At 40.5% G+C, this 21,163-nt stretch overlaps 1 protein-coding gene across 5 annotated transcripts in view; it reads right to left on the bottom strand.

Moving 5' to 3' along the window:
* The window catches only part of LOC122540157 (interleukin enhancer-binding factor 3-like), a 58,032-nt gene that overhangs the window by 33,150 nt on the left and 3,719 nt on the right, over nt 1-21,163 (bottom strand). For all 5 annotated transcript variants that reach the window (XM_043675470.1, XM_043675473.1, XM_043675474.1 and 2 more), the window contains exons 2-8: nt 14,251-14,415; nt 13,068-13,294; nt 9,416-9,442; nt 8,323-8,506; nt 7,875-8,022; nt 2,484-2,575; nt 1,935-2,030 (exon numbers count right to left, since the gene is read on the bottom strand). In XM_043675470.1, coding sequence (XP_043531405.1) covers nt 1,935-2,030; nt 2,484-2,575; nt 7,875-8,022; nt 8,323-8,506; nt 9,416-9,442; nt 13,068-13,294; nt 14,251-14,253 — 777 coding nt within the window. In that variant the 5' untranslated portion in view covers nt 14,254-14,415. The remainder of the gene's footprint in view (nt 1-1,934; nt 2,031-2,483; nt 2,576-7,874; nt 8,023-8,322; nt 8,507-9,415; nt 9,443-13,067; nt 13,295-14,250; nt 14,416-21,163) is intronic.

Raw genomic sequence — 21,163 nt, 5'->3', positions numbered from 1 at the left:
GTGGACCTGACAAGAGAGTCACGGAGGGAGTGGTCTTTTCGGAATGCTGATAGGGGAGGGGAGGGAAATATATCCCTGGTGGTGAGGTCCGCTTGGAGCTGGTGGAAATGGCGACGGATTATACGATGTATATGGAGGTTGGTGGGGTGGTAGGTGAGAATCAGTGGGGTTCTGTCCTGGTGGCGATTGGAGGAGTGGGGCTCAAGGGCAGAGGAGCGGAAAGTGGAGGAGATGCGGTGGAGAGCATCGTCGACCACGTTTGGGGGGATATTGCGGTCTTTGAAGAACGAGGCCATCTGGGTTGTTCGGTATTGGAACTGGTCCTCCTGGGAGCAGATGCGGCGGAGACTGAGGAATTGGGAATATGGGATGGCATTTTTAAAGGGGGCAGGGTGGGAGGTGGTGTAGTCTAGGTAGCTGGGGGAGTCGGTCGGTTTATAGTAATCAGGGATATATTTCCCTCCCCTCCCCTATCAACGTTCAGAAAAGACCACTCCCTCCATGACTCCCTCGTCAGGTCCACACCCCCCACCAACCGCAAGAAATGCAAAACTTGCGCCCACACCTCCCCCCTTACTTCCCTCCAAGGCCCCAAGGGATTCTTCCATAACCACCAAAAAATTCACCTGCACCTCCACACACATCATTTACTGCACCCGATGTCGCCTCCTCTATATTGGGAAGACAGGCCATCTACTTTCGGAACGTTTCAGAGAACACCTCTGGGACACCCGGACCAACCAACCCAACCACCCAGTGGCTCTATACTTCAAGTTCCCCTCCCACTCCACCAAGGACGTGCAGGTACTTGAACTCCTCCATCGCCAGACCATAGCAACACGACGGCTGGAGGAAGAGCACCCAGGAACCCTCCAACCACAAGGGATGAACTCAGATTTCTCCAGTTTCCTCATTTCCCCTCCCCCCACTTTGTCTCAGTCTCAACCCTCGAACTCAGCACCACCTTCCTAACCTGCAATCTTCTTCCTGACCTCTCCGCCCCCACCCCCACTCCGGCCTATCACTCTCACCTTATCACCCTCACCTTAACCTCCTTCCACCAATATACCGGCCACTGCAGCGTTCAGCTGGAACTGACAACCAGAAGCGGCAGATACAAATCACTATAAATGCCAGAGGAAACATCACAGAAGCGCTTCACAAGAGGCTCCCAAGCACTGAGGATGTCACCTAGACAGGGGACGAAACGTCTGCAACACAAATTCCCATGTGGAGTCATTTTAATGCTCTTCCTGCAAAGCTGGTGGAAGCACAGTCCTCAACATTTTTAAGGTGGATAGATTCTTGTTAAGCAATGCAAACAAATGATTTAATGGGTTAGGCAGGAATACATATTTGAGATAATCAGATCAGCCATCATCTTACTGAATGGCAGAGCAATCATGAGTGTCTGAATAGCCTGCACATAACTTGTATGAATCCTTGCCTAGCATGTGATGTCCATATCCACTAATGAAACAAAAGCGAAGACTAAAGCTTATTGCAGCAACTCAGCAAGGCACTTCTGCCAGTATCTTCTGAATTAATGAACTTTATCACCCAGAAGAATAAGACCTATGGGAGCCTCACCACCCCCAAATTTCAGTCCAAGTGGAGTCAAACCCCTATATCATAATAGTATCATGGACGGATGTACATTATGAGATATGCAGGGATATATAAATTAGAAATAAGAATGGAAAAACTAATCAGAGACTTTTTTAGGCAGAGCTGAAGCCTACACCTGTCAAGAAGCCAGTGCGCAACATCACAAAACTCAACGGAAGTTAGGGATGGTTGTCTGGCCAGCAAGCTGCACAACTCATGAAAGAAAAATCAACTACAGAAACAACAAACTACAATTAAAGAGTCCAGCTGAAGAGAATGTTCTGACGCACAGAAACCAATAAACTGAAAAAAACAAGTTCACATACCCATCCTTTAAGTGGTGCCCAGGTGGGAACTCTTGAACATAAATCCCGTAGAACTCGGATGACAATGACACATGACTTCAGCCCATTTGCCCTGGCCTATAAAACCATTGAGTAGAAAGTTATTATCTCAATTAGTGACTCGAAAGTAAAATCAGCAAAAAAGGACAATGTTTCAAATCTGCAGTGCTACTTTGTCAAGGGTAAGAAAGTTTTTACATTTAAAACAAAAACTACATATCAATCTAGTATTTTCAAAGAGAGCAAAATTACTCTTAACACAAAGCAGCAACAATGCAATAATACACAAAATAAATTAACATTAAATCCCTGAAATCCCCCCATCCCAATAAAACTGCCAGCTTACTAAGATTACACTCATTTACTTAAGTGCTTATTAGCAGCTGCGCAGAGACAGAAGCTAAGTGTTGCACACACAAATTTATAATTCCAATATCAATTCAACACACGCAATTTAAAAACTGAACAGAATCAATAATTTTAATAAAAAATGTTCTACTTTAGACAATAATGTAAGAACAAGATCCAAACCTGGAACCATTTGGCGTGTCGCAGGGACGCCAAGGCGGTTAGGCATTTCTGCCTGTCCAATACATCCGCAGGCTCACTCATCGTTACTGTTTCTATTGATGGAGTGGAATAAGAAGACAGGCAGTTTGACCAAGGGGTTTCTGTCATGCGGCGGGGAGCGGCAGCATCCTATTGGGCAAACAGGGCTCCGCACCAAAGTCAAGTTGTAGTGAGCACTCTCAACATCTCTAATGAATCTACTTTGTCTTGTAGCTAAACAGAGAGAACACTGGTCTACACCTGAGCACCAAATGAGTAGACAGAGCCTGAAGTGTAGTGTTTGCACTATTGAGTATGCAATATGTATCAGTTTTATATGCTAAACTATATGAGCTATGGCCTAAATGCATTGCACTGGTGTAATGTGGGGCACAGTGTTGTACTAGTTATGAAGAAACATATTACCTAACATTGCAATGTGTTTAAATTAACTACTCTAGGAAACTATCAAGTAGGCTTAGGGCTCTGTCCGGGGGAAACCCCCTCTGCCCACGAGGGTCGACTGCCCAGGCCCCCATGACAGAGAGCGTCCAGTTGGTCAAAGGTCCAGCGTCCCTAAAAGAATTGACAAACTAGAAGGCTTGGTAGACGTGATCAAATAGTAAATCCACAGGCAATATCAAAAAGATCAAAAAACACCATTAATAATTTTATATACAGTGGGAAACTGTTAAACAGACTGAGTCTGCACAATGCAGTTGTGCATGCTTAAGCAGTTGGTTGTTCAGATGAAGACCAATATCTCAGGTTTAACTAGTATTGCACAGGCATTCAATATCAAATGAGATATAGTTCTATTATTAAACTGCTCAGTCTCCCACTGCATATTCAAAACTTGGTGGCGTCTGCACTGCAGCAAAACTGAATGATCTGGTGGTCCACTACTGACCAGAATTTCAAACTGATCAGTTTGCCATGGACGTTTCTAACTAATAAACCCAAAAAACATCAATAAATTGACAACGTATTACCCAAATAGGAAATCAGTGCTAACAGTTATGAAGATTTACTAAGGAGAAATTGTTGAATATTTGGCCAGACCGACTATAACCTCAGACTAGCTTGGTAACTATAATGAACTGAGCCACAAAATCAGGCAAGTTCTAGATCATGCTCAAAATGTGTCCTGGGTTAAGTTATCTGTCAAGAAGCAGGTGACAGCAATACATAATACAAAAGGGACATGAGTCAGGAGTATACAGCATATTTAATTTGTTGGCTTATGCAACTCTTTGCAATTCTCGAGAATTTGTAAGTGGAACAACCCATTGCTAAAGTGGAATTTAAAACTATGGAACAAGATTATTAGATGTAAAGATAATGGTAGCAATGGAAAATATAATAGCCTGCAAATACATTTCCTGAATGACAGCTTCTGACTAACCTTTCCCATGGATACACAGTTACTACAGTGAGACCAACATCTTGACACAAGCTGCGTGCATGGAATCCTCAGCTATAATACATAAAATGAATTGCATGACTACAGGATAACAAGAATTCTTAAACTGTGAAGTATGCTGTCTGGGTTATAAACCACATGCCAATGAAGCTGAAAGTTCAGTTACCAGAGATATTAAAAAACTTTGCCTACATGTAAAACAAATTTATATTGTATGTGATGGCCTCCTGAACTCCTTGCAAAGAAGTTTCCGACATTTTCCATGCGCTAAATATGACTGTTTCGAAATCTCTCAGGTTAAATAGCATATGATTGAAAAGCAATTAAGAGTTTATTTACAAATAGCACTTTTAAAATGCTTACTCAAGGAAAGGACTGTCAATGGTTTTGGACAAGTAAGCGCTTGACCTCTAATGCCAAATTGGTCAAGATTCAGAGGACCTTTCCTCACAAGGAATTGCTGTTTACTTTGTTAGACCCTCTCATTTTGGATTATACAACATCAAACCTGTTGAACCTAAGCCATAGAGCAGAAAGCCCAGAGTTTGACTCACTAAGTCACCCAGCTCCTGGAATACTGTGGAATGCAGTATCTACATTCTAGACTGGTTTCCTCCAGTTTGCAAAAGCACTGGAAAAATAGAAAAAAAATGACTAGTCATTTCTCAGACATAATGAAAGTAGAAGGCAGCCATGATTCAAAGCACAATGAATCTCCATTATTTGAAATAAGGACCCAAAGTCTAATGGTAATTACCAGTCAGGGTCTGTGAGCAATGAGAGCTTTTAAGCTCATTTACTTCTTATTAAGTGCTTAATCATGGCCTTTATTTCAATTTCTGTCACCTGGAAACAAGTTTCACATTGTGATCCAAGTTTCTGAATATACCTAACCAGCAGCCTTCTGGATGAAAAATGCTCACACTGTAATGGAAGAATGGAATATTTCAAACGCAAGTGGTCACTGAATTGAGGCTCCGCACAGCGTAAAGATTACATGACACGTCACAATACCAACAACTCAAAATGGATAAAATGTATTTAAATCAGAGCATGAAGAGCCAAGCTTTATTTAAACATCTTCCAGCTATGTATCAGGTGGCCTTTTTTCCAAAGAAAAGTAGTAACATTTGAAAAAGGCCTCAAAAATGGTCATTTTTGCTGCAATGCAAACACTTGCATATAGACCAGTGGCTTTGAACAACTTGAACACATGCATAGTCAAGGACAATTCTCAACTTAGCTTTAATTCTTCTAGGGTATTTGTTTAGAAGCCTGGAGTCATTTCATTACAGCTAGATTTAAAATAGCAAGAACATTTACTGTGTATTGGACCACCAAAAGGCTACAATTGCAAAGATAACATGTCAAGCAGTTCTAGGATATAAAGCTGCAATATTCTACAGACCATGGCTGCCGTATACAGCCGGGTGGAGATATCCCAGTATCAGAACACCATTTTAATTGGATAGATAAAAATTATCCAATGACAATAGTCTAATGTCTATGAACCTTAATACTAAATAGGATATTTTCAGGCTGTAAAACAGAATGAGTGATACCCCTTCCAATCAATGTTGCAGAACTAGGCTAATCAACCCAAAAGATTTATCAATGAATTTTGAGGCTCTGCTATTCATTAAGACTATATTATTGCAACAGCTGTTGCAATGCAATTTCATGGAGCTAAAAACAAATTCACCAATACAGTAATTCCTCATTTAGCACATCTTTTAAAATGTTCCTGCGAAACAGGAAATGAGAGGACGCTAACTGATAATAAAAGAAACCCAGAACAATAACAAGATTGAGTTCTGTTGCTGACCTGACTGCATTTCTTGATAACACAGCAAAGTCGTTGAAGTGCAAAGTAGGAAATAGTCGATAATCCCCGTCTCTCCCTCAACCCCAACACCAATTCAGAGATGGTAATGGAGAAATGCCAGGTCTAAAGTCCTGTTATCTTTACTAGATCATTCACAATTGGGCCCCAGGAAGGCTGCAAGCCTGGCACCTACCCAGTAGAACAGGAATAGTAAGATTCAGTCACACTGGCAGAGTTCTGGAATTAGATCCTGTCCCATCCAGAAAACTCAGGGATAACAGCAGCAGGCCCTTGAGGCTTACCAAATACACAAAAGCATGTACTGAGGGCATGTTTAGTAGATTAATTTGAAAGTCTTCCCAAACAGGAAAGCCAGTCTAAAATGAAACCCATTTAATGGTGTGTATTAAATGGAAAATTATTGTATGACCCAGCTCCTTACTCAGCTCTGCACCAATATATGTAACATCCCCTCCACTTGAAGTGTCTATTGGAAGTATGTCCACTCATATCAAACATTATACTTCATACTCCATAACAAATCTCAAGATACTCCTCAGGTATATATTGGTTTTAAGTCATGTCACTGAGTCACAAATTATATCCCAAAGTTCTTCTAGCAGGTTAGTATCTCGTGCACAGGTAACAGTGCACAACTAACCTTCAACCAAGAATAAATTGACAATACTAGTGCTGTCAAATCTAGTATTTCTCTTTAAACAAAAAAAACTGGATAAAATTGATCTATTAGACATCTCTTTTGTGTTGACTTCTCAAACAGGCTGAGATTATGAGACATTCAAGGCTGAAACTGGATGCTGTAATCCAAGTTCAAAAGTGGTATTTTCAAGATCACTCCCATTCATTGGTCAAGTGAGGTTTCTAACTTGGCCGTTAACTGGAGTTGAGGATATGCAGACGTGCATATAAATAATATTACATGCTCTTGTTCTGATAGTGGTCAATAGGATTACATGAAGGATTTGTGCATATCTCTTACGCTCCTGTACTCTGACGTTTATTCTGATCAAAACTTGGTTCAAAACGTTGGCTCCTTTTGTCTGATGTTGGGCAGCTAGTTTACAATGCATAGTAACACCAACAGCAATGAGTTCAATTCTCACACCAGCCGGAGGTTATGAAGGATCCTCCTTCTCACTCTTCCTTTGCCTGAGGTATGGTGACCCTCAAATTAAACCATCACAAGTCATGTCTCTTGAATAAAAGAGCTGCCTATGGCTTGGTAGAATAATGGTGACTTTACCTTTACATTTATCCAACAGATAACTTCCACCTGTAGGCCCAATGGAGGAATGAAATCAGGCGAAACATATGAACCCATAAGTGTCAGCTTAGTGATTAATTTTACACATAAGACAAAAGATCCAAGTTTGAACAGAGTAGTTAGAACAAACATCAGAGGAGAGGAGCATAAGAGAACTGCACACATTGTTCATATAATTCTATTGATTACTAACAGCGCAAGAACATGGAATATTATTTATATGCTCATCAGCATACCCTCAAATCCTGTTAAACGCCAAGTTAGAGATCTCACTTGAACAATAAATGTGAGTATCATTGAAAATATAATTTGAAAAACTGGACTGAATACAGCATCTGCAAGGTAATGTTCTAGTTTCAGCCTCTATGATCATATCATAGTCTCAGTCTGTTTGAGAATTCAACACTTAGTAAGTTTGCCTAGTCTGCCCCTCATTTTAGAGAGAAACTACTCCAGACAAGAATAAATTTAACAGCATTAGTATTGTCAATTCATTCTTGAGCGAAGATTAGATGTGTACTCATATGTGCATGAAGGAACTTGGGAGAGTATCCTATCAGGAGCAGTTAAAAAAAGAAAATTATTTCTGGGTTTTGACTTTAAATTTGATTCAACCAACTTTCTCACTTGAGAAAAAGGAAAACTTTTGCTATCGACATTGCACTCAAAATTAAGCTCCAGAGAAGCTGCAATGAACCGGATCATATAGTCATTCCTGTCTTATTATAGTATATTGCAGCTTTAACCTCAAAGGACATGACCCAAAGAACAAGCTATATTGACGGCCCAATAAACATGATAAGCTGCGGGTTGGAGTTTGCCACCTACAACCCATCCTACCTCCAGCAGCCTGCTTCTCAAGTTCTTCTCGCACCAGAGGTGAAGTCAACTTGATCTTCAGGGTCAATGGTTCCTCTTTATCATTCTTTATAATAATGGCTGCATCTTTAATTGAAGGATTTATTTCATACTTTTCCTCAGTAATAGTCTAGGTAAATAAAATTGAAAGAAAAAATCATACACACTAATTCTCAGTCTCTATTTCTTCTCTTCACAATCTCAAACTATTAAAGACCAGTTGCAGGCTAGTCTAATATTGCCTTTCTTATTTTCACATAATTGGTGTCTCAATCAAAGCCCATGGATTGTTTCAATCCCTTCAACTAGAACCGTCATCCACATCCGAATTTTCTTTTACACTTCAGAATGTATAGTCAAGTTTATTTCGACTTTACAGAAGGCAAGACGCCTAAATTTTAAACTTCGTGAAAAAAACCCTATTTCTTACCGCAAATTGTACAGCCAGATTGTCTTTGACCTTTGTCAACAGTGACTTAGTAGGCTTGTCCCTGCACAGCAGTACAAGTTCAAGGTCAAGATCTCCCTTCAAAAGGAGGCCTTTGGCAACCAACCCAACACGCATCACTCCCCGCAAGGTTCGGCTGGCATTCTGCTCTGTAGACTTCTGTTCCCTATTATGGGAAGGGGATAAAATAGTCCATCACTGAACCATTGTTTAAACATATAGCATTCTCTCACTAAAGATATTCTGACAGGGTCCAACAATAACTGTTGCACTCAAAATGATATACTTTGCTCTGCAACCATCAAGAGAAAAAGAAAGAAAAATACTTGGCATTGTCACTTTCACCCAAGAAAATGTACTATGATTCTGACATTCACACTTAGGTTTCCATTGCTGGGAATCACGCCATATTTGTAAACAGATACCAGCAAGTGATACAATCAATTATTTTGAGGGATGTCAAATTGGAACATCCAAACTCCGACTGATGAGAAGGTAAATTACTTTCAAAATAACCTAGAGCACTGTCAAACCACCTAAAACGGAAGCCAACCTAATAATTTAATTGAGCAGTACGCAAGTACTTAATTGTGACAAGATTCAAATATTTTAAAATTTTTATGCATTTACAATAGCATTTCTGATTAACAGGGAAGGACATAAGCAATAATTCCCATGTTTTTCTTTGAAATAATACCATGAATCGTTTATGTCCAAATAAGGGAGCAGACAGGACTTCCAATTCAGGTCTCATTTGAAAGACAAATCCACATTAAATGGCTTAGGGATAAGCAAAGGCAATTTGAATTAAAAATACAGAATACATTTGTTCCACTTTTTTTGTTTCTATTAAAAAGAATTCTGAGCAGAAAATAATTAGGTAGCCTTTTCCTTTAAAAGACAATAGAAAATAGTGGATCAAATGACAGTGTATTCCAACATTTATAATTGTTAACAGTGGCTGTAACATGATTACTGATTTATTAAATTAAAAGCAAGCTAATATTTGTCATAAAAGTGCTTTTGTTTTTGTAAACAATCTATCAGTACAGAAAGAGTTTAAAAAATGGCATACATGGTAAAGTTGTCATGGTCTTCTGTTCTGTGAAGGAAAAAGAAAAATGTCATGTCACTAGAAATGTAAGTAACTGATGGTGCTATCTAAGCAACACAGTACTGGAACAATTTCAATTTATTATTGCACCCAATGGATAGCTTTTCAGCAATTCCAACCTCGATTTTTCTTCCCTCTTTTAAAAAATATTCAGAAAGCTTATCTGCAATACATACACATTAAGCTACAAATATTTTAGTGTTTGTTAGAAGTAGCATTTCACCAAAGGTAGCAAAGTTACTCAAAAGCATAATTTGACAGCCTAAGGTTCAAATTAAATGTATTGTTACAGGTCTAAATGTGATTTACTTAGAATCATAGAATCCCATAGTGGTGAAAGAGGCTATTCAGCCCATCGAGTCTGTCTGACCTCCCATTCAACATCCCACTGAGACCGAGCCTACCATCCTATCCCCAATATTTTTACCATGGCTAAACCATCTCATCTGCACATCTGCAGACACTACAGGGTAATTTAGCAAGGCCATCCCACCTAACCTACACATTTTGGACTGTGGGAGAAGTGGAGCACCCAGTAGAAACCCATACATACAGGAAGGTTAACAGATAAACTCTACACAGACAGCCTTGAATTGAACCCTGGACGCTGGCATGTGAGGCAGCAGTGCCAGCCACCGAGCCACCATGCTGCCTGAAAGAATGTGACAACTTTAAAAAGGACAGTTTGAGTGAATTGTTTAACCCTATTCAGATTAATTATTCTCTCGAGTTTGCTTCCTGTTCTAGAGTTTTGGGGTTAGTAGTTAAAATGAATACTTCATGCTCCAATCTACCAGAGAAAAAGCAAGTTTATCATGTTGCAGTTTTTGGGAGCTCTTGTGGTTCAGAAGTACTTCTGCACCAGGAGGTCTGGATTCAAGACTCACCCATTCCAGAAGTGTGTAATAATATTTCTGAATAGGTCGAGTACAAAATAACTATAATACTGCATTTAAAAAAAAAACAGTAGTAATATTGGATCAGATAGATACAACTGGAACTGGCTCTTGACACAATCTTTGAAACCCTCTGTAGTAACAGAGGCTGTTGCGATGTAAATAGAACATCCAGCTGCAAACAAACAGAAGTCAGGATAGCCCCATCAAAAAGCAGACAAGGCCTTTCTATATTCTATAATTTGATTAATTTGCACAAAGAAATAAAATCAAGAAATATTTAGACTGGTTATGAAAGAAACTGCAATGATCAAGGGTATTTATAGACTGGAGGAGAAAGTGAGGTCTGCAGATGCTGGAGATCAAAGTTGAAACTTTATTGCTGGAACAGCACAGCAGGTACCTGCTGTGCTGTTCCAGCAATAAAGTTTCAACCTATTTATAGACTGGACAGATCAAATTTGCAAAGGTACCCCCAGAGAATGAGCTCAGAGTATAAAGTATTTTTAGATCATTGTGTTCTGGATCTGAGTGAATCAAGCCAATTTCTGACCTGGTAATATGTAATGCAACAAGATTAATAAATGGCCTCATAAGAAGGGTACTTTGCAAACAGCGATATAATGACAAATCTCATATTTAGCTGGGAGTGAAACCCCAGCTAAATGTGGCTCTAAAACCAAATGTAAGACAACAAAATCGGGTGAAGTGGACTGGGAAAACAGGGTAAAAGTGTAGAATGGAGAGAAGCAGCTGTTGATACGGAAGGAGATATTCCACAGCTCTCAAACATATATTCCATTACGTATGAATTAGCAGAAGCAGGCACCTCAGTCCTCGAGCTTGCTCACTATTCAAGATGATCATGGTTAATCTGTTGGCGTTCCAAATTTACATTTCACCTAACTCGTGATAACCTTTGACTCCATAGTCTAACAAGAATCTATCCCTTTGTCTTAAAAATATTCAATGACTCCACAGAAGAAAACAGAATTAGAGGATGGCAAATTAGGGATAGGTAGGAATACAGATTAGAAAACTGCAAACATAATTCAAAAAGTGAGACAGTCAGAAAGTAGGAAACTGTAAGCCAGTACGATACATTAATGTAGCAACAACATAGTTTTATGAAAAGGAAATACAGATTGCACCTCCATAATCCAATAGCCTCGGGACCAGGCCTTTTCTGGACAGGAGAATTTGTCTGATCGTTGGAGAAAACAATCAGGGTCAGCATGAGAGAGTGTTTAAACATGTTAAAAAAGCAATACGCAACACCATCAGATGAATAGCAGTTATTTTAGATAAAGTAATTGTCACTTCAGGGTACAATTCCTGTTGTTTTGTTAGTGCTGCAATCCTCATGATTTTAATGATCCTTTTGCTTTGTGCAAATGCAGACTGGGCTGACAGATCAGGAGATACACCTGTAGCATTTTACAAATTTATTCGAACTATTTTGAGCACATAAATAGGGTAGACATAAGGGGAACTAGTAGATCTATTTAGACTTCCAAAAAGGCAATTGATAGTGCCACATAAAAAGTATGCATACAACTGCTATGCTATTGGGTTTGGTGTATTAGCATGGGTGAAGGATTAGTTGGATTAGCTAGCTAACAGGAAACTAAGAGTTGAGATTAATTAATCATTTCCAAGATGCCATATTGTAATGAACGGAGCACCACACATCAATGTTGGATCCCCAAATAATGACAATTGTTAACAAAATGAGAAATTACTGGAAAAACTCAGATCTGAGAGCATCTATGGAGAGAAATCAGAGTTAACATTTCGGTCCAGTGCCTTGACAATCTTGACCTGGTTGAAGGAATCAATTGTACTATTGCCAAATTAGCTAACTTACGAATTGAGGGGATACAAAGAGTCTTCAAAGAAATAGCTTAAGTGGGCAAAAATCTGGCAGATGAGTAGAAAATGAGAACATGCCAACTTTGGCAGGAAAAACAGAAAAGCACATTATTTAAATGGAGAGACTACAGATCATTGTGGTACAGAGATACATGGGTGACCTTTCATATTAAATCACAAAAGGTTAATAAGCAGGTACAGCAAATGGTTAAGGCGGCAAAAAGAATATTTGTTTATTGAAAGGGAGACGTAGTATAAAATTTTGGTCTCTGCACTTAGGGATATACTTCCATTTAAAGCAATTAAGCAAAGGCGCACTAAGTTGATTCTTATCATTGAGTTGTCTTACGAGGAAAGGTTGGACAGAATGGTTTATACATTCTGGAATTTATAAAGAACAAGAGGTGAGCTTCCTGAAACATAGGATTTTGAGTCATGGATGAAACTCTAGAAATCGAGGTACAATTTAAAAATAAAGAAGCCTCTTGTTTAAAGTTAGAAATGTAGAAAAATTTATTTTGTGATGGCCAGTTTTTAGAAATTAGAGACAGTAGTTGGTGCTGGGTCATGTAAATATATTCAAGATTGAGTGTTACAGATTTTTGATTGATAAAGGGAGTCAGGCAGGAAAAGCCAAGCCACAAGCAGATCAGTCATGATCTTAATAAATAGTAGAGCAGGCTCAACAGGGCAACTGACCCACTTCTGTTCCTATTTCCTATGATCTTAGCGTAAACACTGATCATTCTCCAACTTACTAATCTATTTCATACAATTCCCAGAATATTTGACAAAGCAAGTTATTCATTTCCCTCCCATTTTACTACAATATTAATCCTACTTACCCCTCCTTATTTTCTCCTTCAGTGGTCGGTGCTTCAGCAACTTCAGTAACCTCTGTTTTAACACTAGCCTTCTCTTGGTCGTCCAACCAGTCTGAAACTGCTTTCAATGCCCTCTCTGTGTGTGACACCATATTTTGTACTGCTTCCAGTTCTTCTTGAGTCGGGTAGATGGCAGCATGTTTTGCCATCACATGGCGATCATCATTCACAAATATACGCATGGGACGCTGGACAGAACACAACAGAAACTGGTTACAAAACATTTAGACTGATAAACAAGCAAACATAAATATCAATATCTGGTCAGAACTATTCAAATTTCTGGTTCCTAAATTACTTACTAAAAATACCAAGGTTGGTTAGCTCAGTTGGTTATAACGTTGGTTTGCGAAGCAGTAATGTCAGCAGCACAGGTTCAATTCCTGCGCCAGTTGAACCCACCATGAAGGTCCCACCTTCGCAGCCTTGCTCCTTGCCTGAGGTGTGGTTAAACTCACCACCAGTAGTCTCTAATTACAGCACAGCTCTGAGGTTCCTCTGGGATGATGGTAACTTCACTTTTATCTACTATTGTAATTTCAAAGCAAACTAAATGATTTAACACTTTTTGTGTGGTGTGGATACAAGCCGGAGGTCAAAAATGCAACAGCTTAACTAATAAATTTGATAAGCACCTTGGTCTGAGGATTATAATTCCATATTCAACAGCTATATTTAAGAGAGGATGCAGTTTTGGTAAATCCAGAGAGAGAACACCAACAAATTCTTCAAGCAGTGATTACAGCTAACCCAGATCTACCCCTCAAATATACTTACTCATTCAGACAAGTTGTACTATATCATAATTCAGAGAAAGACTTTGGCTGTTCTTCCAAATTCTTAGTGCAGATACCGAAGTGTCACCACTGTTACCTCAACTGAAACTAATTCTGCACCGTATAGATCACTATCATAAACTAGTCAACTTAAATCAATCGAACCCTAGAGTAATTAGATTTAGAAGGGCAGGTATGTGAAGACAATACTTCTATTATTCTAGCCATTTTAGTAATTAACGTGTGAATTAATCAGTTTCCCCGAAATGGAGCAGATTTTAATTTTTAATATTTGTAGTATCTTCAGATAACCACAAATTAGTCTTTCAATCAGAAGAAAAACTTCCTTTCCCATACGATACACTTACCATTTTGGCTTCAGCGTCCACCCACTCGAGTTTAGGAGGGGTTCCTTTGGCTTCTTTTGAGATTTCTTTGGTGCTTTGTCAAGTTTTTCCAGTGCTCACAGACACCAAGTTTTCAGCCCTTCCTCAAAGCTTAGACAGTCATACCACAGGTGCAGCTCCTCGAATCTACAATTGAAGAGATTAATAAGAACACACACCTTTCCTCAATCAGTACCTTATAAAAAAAGGGTTTAATCCATAGTTAGTGCCCATATTCAAACTGGAGCTCCAGTGTAAATTTTAAATATCTGTTTCACTGAAAAGCAGACAAGGTTAAACTTAAAACAAACTGGGCAGACTTGTCTTTTGGGTTGGATGAATTAAACCACCATTATTTTAAAGCTGACTTGCTCAGTCTGTGCAATCATCAAGAGGATTGACTAATGTCACCACTTGCATTAATAAGTAAAAAGGGTCCAACATGAAGCTCATTCTCAGCTCAAATAAATTTGCTGGTTGCATTACACAGATGCATTTCATGTTCCAACTACTGTACTGTACTTACATAATACAGAGATTGTATTGTGGTTTGTAAATGGAAAACAGAACACATAGCACACATCAACTACAGAAATCCAGGATCAGTTCTTGCAATCAAACTTATGTTGCCAAAAACATATCCACTCAAATCTTCAAGTATACTCCAATTACAAGAGCATGGACTGCTGGCTGGCCAAATAAAACATTCCAGTATCTTTTCATACATACATCACTGACATTCCTTGCCCAACTTGGAGCAAATCAACAATAGGTTCTGAGAAAATCTGTGTAACAGTTTCCAAGCTTGAATTGTCACAAACATTATCAAACTAACTCATCACTGCACATTCTAATTCATCCTCCTCATTCAGATTTTATTACAGCGATGCATATAGCAGTTCCATCAAATAAAGGGGACTCACATGGGCATGTGAACAGCCAAATTGATGGTATCACTGAACCTATCAGTTTTAGCAATACAGAGGAAGTTTGATTATCTGAATATCGGATTATCCGAAGGAGATCTCAAGGACCCAACAAAAACATTACAAAGGTGTGTGTCCAACACTGATCGCGTCTTTTGTTTCCAGTGATCAAAAGCGCTGCTGAGAACAGTCGTGGACTGATGGGAGTCACTAAATGACTGACCGCCCAACCCCTCTCTCTCTTTTCCCACACTTTTCCTGGAGTTCTACACAGGCGTGTACCCTAAACCCATCCCTTCCCCAGATAATCTCTCCAACATTGTACTATACAGGGCAACGGTGGAATCAGTCAAAATGTTGTGTTTGCATGCTATTTGGAGACTGACCCCACAAAAGACAGTAGCAGCAGCAGTCTTGTTGTTGGTGTCCAGTCCAGCTGCCCCGGAGAGGGGGCGGGGCAGATGAGGCGGGCAGGCTGCGGCATTGGGGAGCAGGCAAGCGGGGGTTGGATGGGATTGGGGGCAGGGTTGGACAGGATTGGGGGGGGGGGGGGGGGGGGGGGGTCAGGGGGCTGTGTTGGACGGGGTTGGGGAGCGGGGGCTCGCGCTTGCTGTGATGCTGCCTTACCTCCTGAACAAGGAGCAGACTTTACAGAAAACTCAGCCCCAGAGCAAAGGCATTGAATCGATTAACCGAATAATCAACTATCTGAATAACGTAGTGCCTGCCCATCTCTTTTGGATAATCAAGGTTCCTCTGTAATTAGTTATACCCATAACAAAGAGCAATGATGATTCTACACTTAAAGCATGCTCCAATTTTCATCTAATAAGATGTTTGCATCATTTCAAAAGTCCATATAACTTGAAAATAACATGAGCAAACTGTTAGTGTTGGGCTTTGCCAATTTGCCTGGGCAGCCTTGTGGTAAACTGCAAAGTTAACTGGGCACTTTACCAGTTTAAGAAAAGATTTAGTCAAGTTCACATCCAGTTTGGCAGTGAACACATTAAAATAAATGCTTGCAAATGTTGATTTAAGTCATGAATTCATAAAGAAAGCTGCAAAGAAGCTAATTGCAAAGTTAAATATGTAAATGGTCCCAAACACTGTTTTTATTCTTTCAGTAGTTGTCCAATGAAGTGAACCTTTAAAATGAGACAATGTATTTTACAAGTATGGCAAATGAACATTTGACGACAGCATGAGAACCTTTACAGAGGGCTGTGGGCCTCAAGGTCAAGAGACCAAAGTAATTCCTGTCCGGTCCTAAAAAGAGCTTCACAGCTAGTCATGATATCAATGAACACATTTGGGCTTACACAGTTAATAAGAGTGGAGTGTAACATCCACATGTGCAAAGGGCTGCATGTAAGCATTACATTAGTGCAAGATACAGACAATATCTCAATGGTGCAATGATTCCTTGAAGGTTACACTTAAATTAAGATTCACCTTGGGCACAGTGAACTGAGCAGAGCAGAGCATGAAACCCATGACCTCTCCCTCCCAGTTTCAGTATGCTTCAAGCAGCTAGTCATGAAACTTTGAATTGATAACCTGTGAAACCTAACATTTCCCTATCAATAGTTCTGAGGATAGAGGCGCCTGCTACTGCGAATGAGCATGTCCCAGTACAGAAGCTCTGTGCAAATCTGCCCCTTGTCCCATACCCATGGTGGTGGTGGCATCAACTTTAGTTTTCTATTACCACCTTGAGATTTCTTTGAGCCACCAGCAACCATAGTCTGCAAGTAAATCTTTATCCTTTCAAACAAGGAAAATATTCCATCAATTGTAGAATTATTACTGCTCTGCAAGACAGGTTTATTTAAAAGAAATCAGCCACAAGGCAACAGGATGCAATAAATAAGCAGGGTTAAGGATAAACATGAGCTAAGTCAGGCTGTGGGTGCCACCAAGACTCTTCTGATAGTAACATGCACTTTCTAACAAGTTAGAGATTGATATGGAAACTGACATTTATGTGACAGGAGAATAAAAGAAATTGAAACAGAATGAACACATGGAGTTTAGGGTACTGCCCACTGGGAGAAGAAACAGAATCAAGTAAGGTTGCAGGCTTGTTTACCTGGTGCATTTTCTTCATAATTTTATTAAATCATCTCATAAGTGGTGGGTAAGATGGAAGATCCAGCATTAAAAGAACACAATTCAAAGAAAGTTCAGAAATGTAAGGATGGAGAACATTCTACAAGGAATATTGGAAGCAATAATCAATCATAGCTTTCAGAGGTAAAATTAATGATGACTAGCAAAGGGATTCAGTGGATAATTAAGAGATGATGTTGCTAAAATGTCTAGATATCCTCAATATACCGTAAAATTCTGTTAATCAGGGAATGTACAGAATGGTTTGTAATTCAAGGGACAATGAATGGAATTGTCAAAATATCCCCTCCCAAATCCTTCCTGGTGAAAAAGATGGAGACTCGCTCAAGTATCTGGATACAATCCACAGATGTACTACAACTTTCTGCAGGCAAAAATGGGTATCATTATCAAAAAAAGCCACTTGAGCACCCTACTCTTCTCAAAAGTATTAAATCAGTATTAGCCAAAGAATTACAGTGAGAGCTTTTCAGTCTGTAGAAACTCTCACATTTTAGGAATTCCAATATCCCCTCCAAATATGAACCTTTCCATCAGCATACACCAACCCACATATGCACTGTCCATTAAAGTGAAAACTAAAACTCAAAAGAAGTGCTTGTTTGTTGTAATTTTGCTAACAGTTACTTCTACAAAGTACTTGGTCAAAATTGTTTTATCCTGAGCATAAGACCTAAGACATAGGAGCAGAAATTAGACCATTCAGCCCATCAAGTCTGCTCTGCTATTCAAGCATGGCTGATAAGTTTTCAGCCCGTAACTCTTGATTCTCTATCTCAGTCTTAAAAATACTAATGACCTGGCCACCACAGCCTTCTTTGGCAGTAAATTCCATAGATTCACCACTCTCTAGCTGAAGAAGTTTCTCCTTATCTCGATTCTAAACTGTCTTCCCTTTACTTGGAGGTTGTGCACTCTGACTCAAATCTCTCCTACCAATGAAAACATTTTCTCAATATCTACTCTGTCCAGGCCATTCAGTCTTCTGTAAGTTTCAACCAGATCCTTCCTCATTCTTCTAAACTCCATTGAGTATAGAACCAAAGTCCTCAAAGCTTCCTCATATGCTAAGCTTTTCATTCCTGGCACGTACCGATGAATCTCTGCTGCAGGGCCAATACTTCCTTCCTGAGATATGGGACCCAAATCTGCGCACAATACTCCAAATGTGGCCTGACCAGAGCCTTATTGAGCTTCAGAGGTACATCCCTGCTTTTATATTCAAGTCCTCTCAAAATAAATGCCATCAGTGCATTTGCCTTCCTAACTACTGACTTAACCTGCAAGTTTACCTTGAGAGAATCCTGACTAGAACTCCCATGCCTTTTTGCAATTCCACCCTCGGGTGACTTCTCCCAGTGTCTGCCTGGGTTTCCTCCGGGTGCTTCGGCTTCCTCCCATAGTCCAAAGATGTGCGGGTCAGGTGAATTGGCCATGCTAAATTGCCCCGAGTGTTAGGTGCATTAGTCAGAGGGAAATGGGTCTAGGTGGGTTGGTGTGGACTTGTTGGGCCGAAGGGCCTGTTTCCACACTGTAGAGAATCTAATCTAATTCAGACTTCTGAATTTTCTCTCCATTTAGAAACCAGTCCATGCCTCTATTATTCCTACCAAAGTGCATGACCTCATATTTTCCTATGTTGTACTCCATCTGTCACTTCTTTGCCCACTCTCCTAACCTGTCCTAATCCTTCTGCAGCTTCCCCATTTCCATAATGCTTCCTGGCCCTCCACCTATCTTTGCATTTTCTACAAACTTAACCAGAACGCCCTTAGTTCCTTTTTCTAATCGTTAATGTATAAAGTGAAAAGTTGTGGTCCTAACATTGAGCCTTGTGGAACACCACTTGCCACTGCTGCCACCCTGGGAAAGACCCCTTTATGGAGAAAGTGAGGACTGCAGATGCTGGAGATCAGAGGTGAAAATGTGTTGCTGGAAAAGCGCAGCAGGTCAGGCAGCGTCCAAGGAACAGGAGAATTGACGTTTCGGGCATAAGCCCTTCTTCAGGAATGAGGAAAGTGTGTCCAGCAGGCTAAGATAAAAGGTAGGGAGGAGGGACATTGGAATTGCGATAGGTGGAGGGAGGTCAAGGCGAGGGTGATAGACCGGAGTGGGGTGGGGGCGGAGAGGTCAGGAAGAAGATTGCAGATTAGGAAGGCGGTGCTGAGTTCGAGTCCCATTTATCGCCACTCTTTGCTTTCTGCCAGACAGCCACGCTTCTATCCATGCTAGCACCTTGCCTCTAGCACCATGGGTCCTTATCTTACTCAGTAAGATCCTGTGTGGTACCTTCTTGAAGTCGAGGTAGATAACATCAATTGGTTCTCCTTGGTCTAAGCTGCCCATTACTTCCTCAAAGAATTCCAGCAGATTTGTCAGGTATGCCCTACCCTTGATGAAACCATGCTGACTTTACCCTGTTTTACCATAGGCTTCCAAGTATTCAGTAATCTAATCCTTCATGATGGATTCCAGGATCTAAGGCTAATCAGTCTTAGTTTTCCATCTTCTGCCTTAGTTGCTTTTTAAACAAGGGTGTTACGTTAGCGATTTTCCAGATCTCTGAGACCCTCTCTGATTCTAGTGATCGGTGAAAGATTACCGCTAATGCTTCCATATCTCTTCAGCTATCTCCCTTAGAACTCTGGTATGTACGCCATCTGATCCAGGCGATTAATCCACCTTCAGGCCATTCAGATTCTCTCACACCACCTCCTTGATGATGGCCACCACACAAAGTTCTGCCCCCTCACTCTTTGAATTTTTGGTATATTACTCATGTCTTCCATTATGAAGACTGACGCAAAGTAATTATTCAATTCTTCAGCCATTTGTTTGTTCTCCATGACTATTTCCCCAGTGTCATTTTACAGCAGCCCAAAGTCCACCTTTGCCCTTTATATATCTAAAGAAACTCTCAGTCTTCTTTTCTATTGCTTGCTCACCTCCCCATATAGTTAATCTTCTCCCTCTTTCTTTTTTTACTGCCCTCTTTGTACGCATCCCAATCCTCTGATTTCCCTACTTTATATGCTTTCTCTTTTGCTTTTATGCCATCCCTGACATCCTTAGTCAGCCAGGGTTGCCTGATCCTATCTGTACCATGCTTCTTTTTCCTCAGGATGAATCTCTGCTGTCTCTTCGAATTACTCCCAGAAACTCGTGCCATTGCTGTTCCACTGTCTCTCCTACTAGGCTTCTCTCCGAGTCAATTCTACCCAGCTCCTCCCTCACGCCTGTATGTTTCTCAATCGTGGTTATATGTTTCTCAAACCCCAATCCCCTGCCTTCTACTCCCAGCTTTTGATCCCCTTACTACACAATGACTCTCAGCCTCCTGTGGCAATGTAGCCACAGATTCATCACTCCCCGGCTGAGGAAATTCTTCATCTCAGTTCTAAAGCATCATTGCTTTAGTGAGACCGTGACCTTGGGTCCTAGTCCCTCTGACTGGCGGGAACATCTTCTCCATAGCGCCCAGTCTCCCCAATGTAGAGGAGACCGTATCGGGAGCAACGGATACAATAAATTATATTCGTGGATGTGCAAGTAAAACTTTGATGGATGTGGAAGGCTCCTTTAGGGCCTTGGATAGAGGTGAGGGAGGAGGTGTGGGCGCAGGTTTTATAGTTCCGGCGGTGGCAGGGGAAATTGCCAGGATGGGTTGTAGGGGGGCGTGGACCTGACCAGGTAGTCACAGAGGGAACGGTCTTTGCGGAAAGGAGTGGGGAAGGAAATATATCCCTGGTGGTGGGGTCTGTTTGGAGGTGGCAGAAATGTCGGCAGATGATTTGGTTTATGCGAATGTTGGTAGGGTGGAAGGTGAGCACCAGGGG

Source organism: Chiloscyllium plagiosum, chromosome 34 (assembly GCF_004010195.1).
Source record: "Chiloscyllium plagiosum isolate BGI_BamShark_2017 chromosome 34, ASM401019v2, whole genome shotgun sequence".
Taxonomy (NCBI): domain Eukaryota; kingdom Metazoa; phylum Chordata; class Chondrichthyes; order Orectolobiformes; family Hemiscylliidae; genus Chiloscyllium; species Chiloscyllium plagiosum.
Note: the sequence above shows the minus strand (reverse complement) of the source record. Positions and strands in the feature narration are given on the sequence as shown.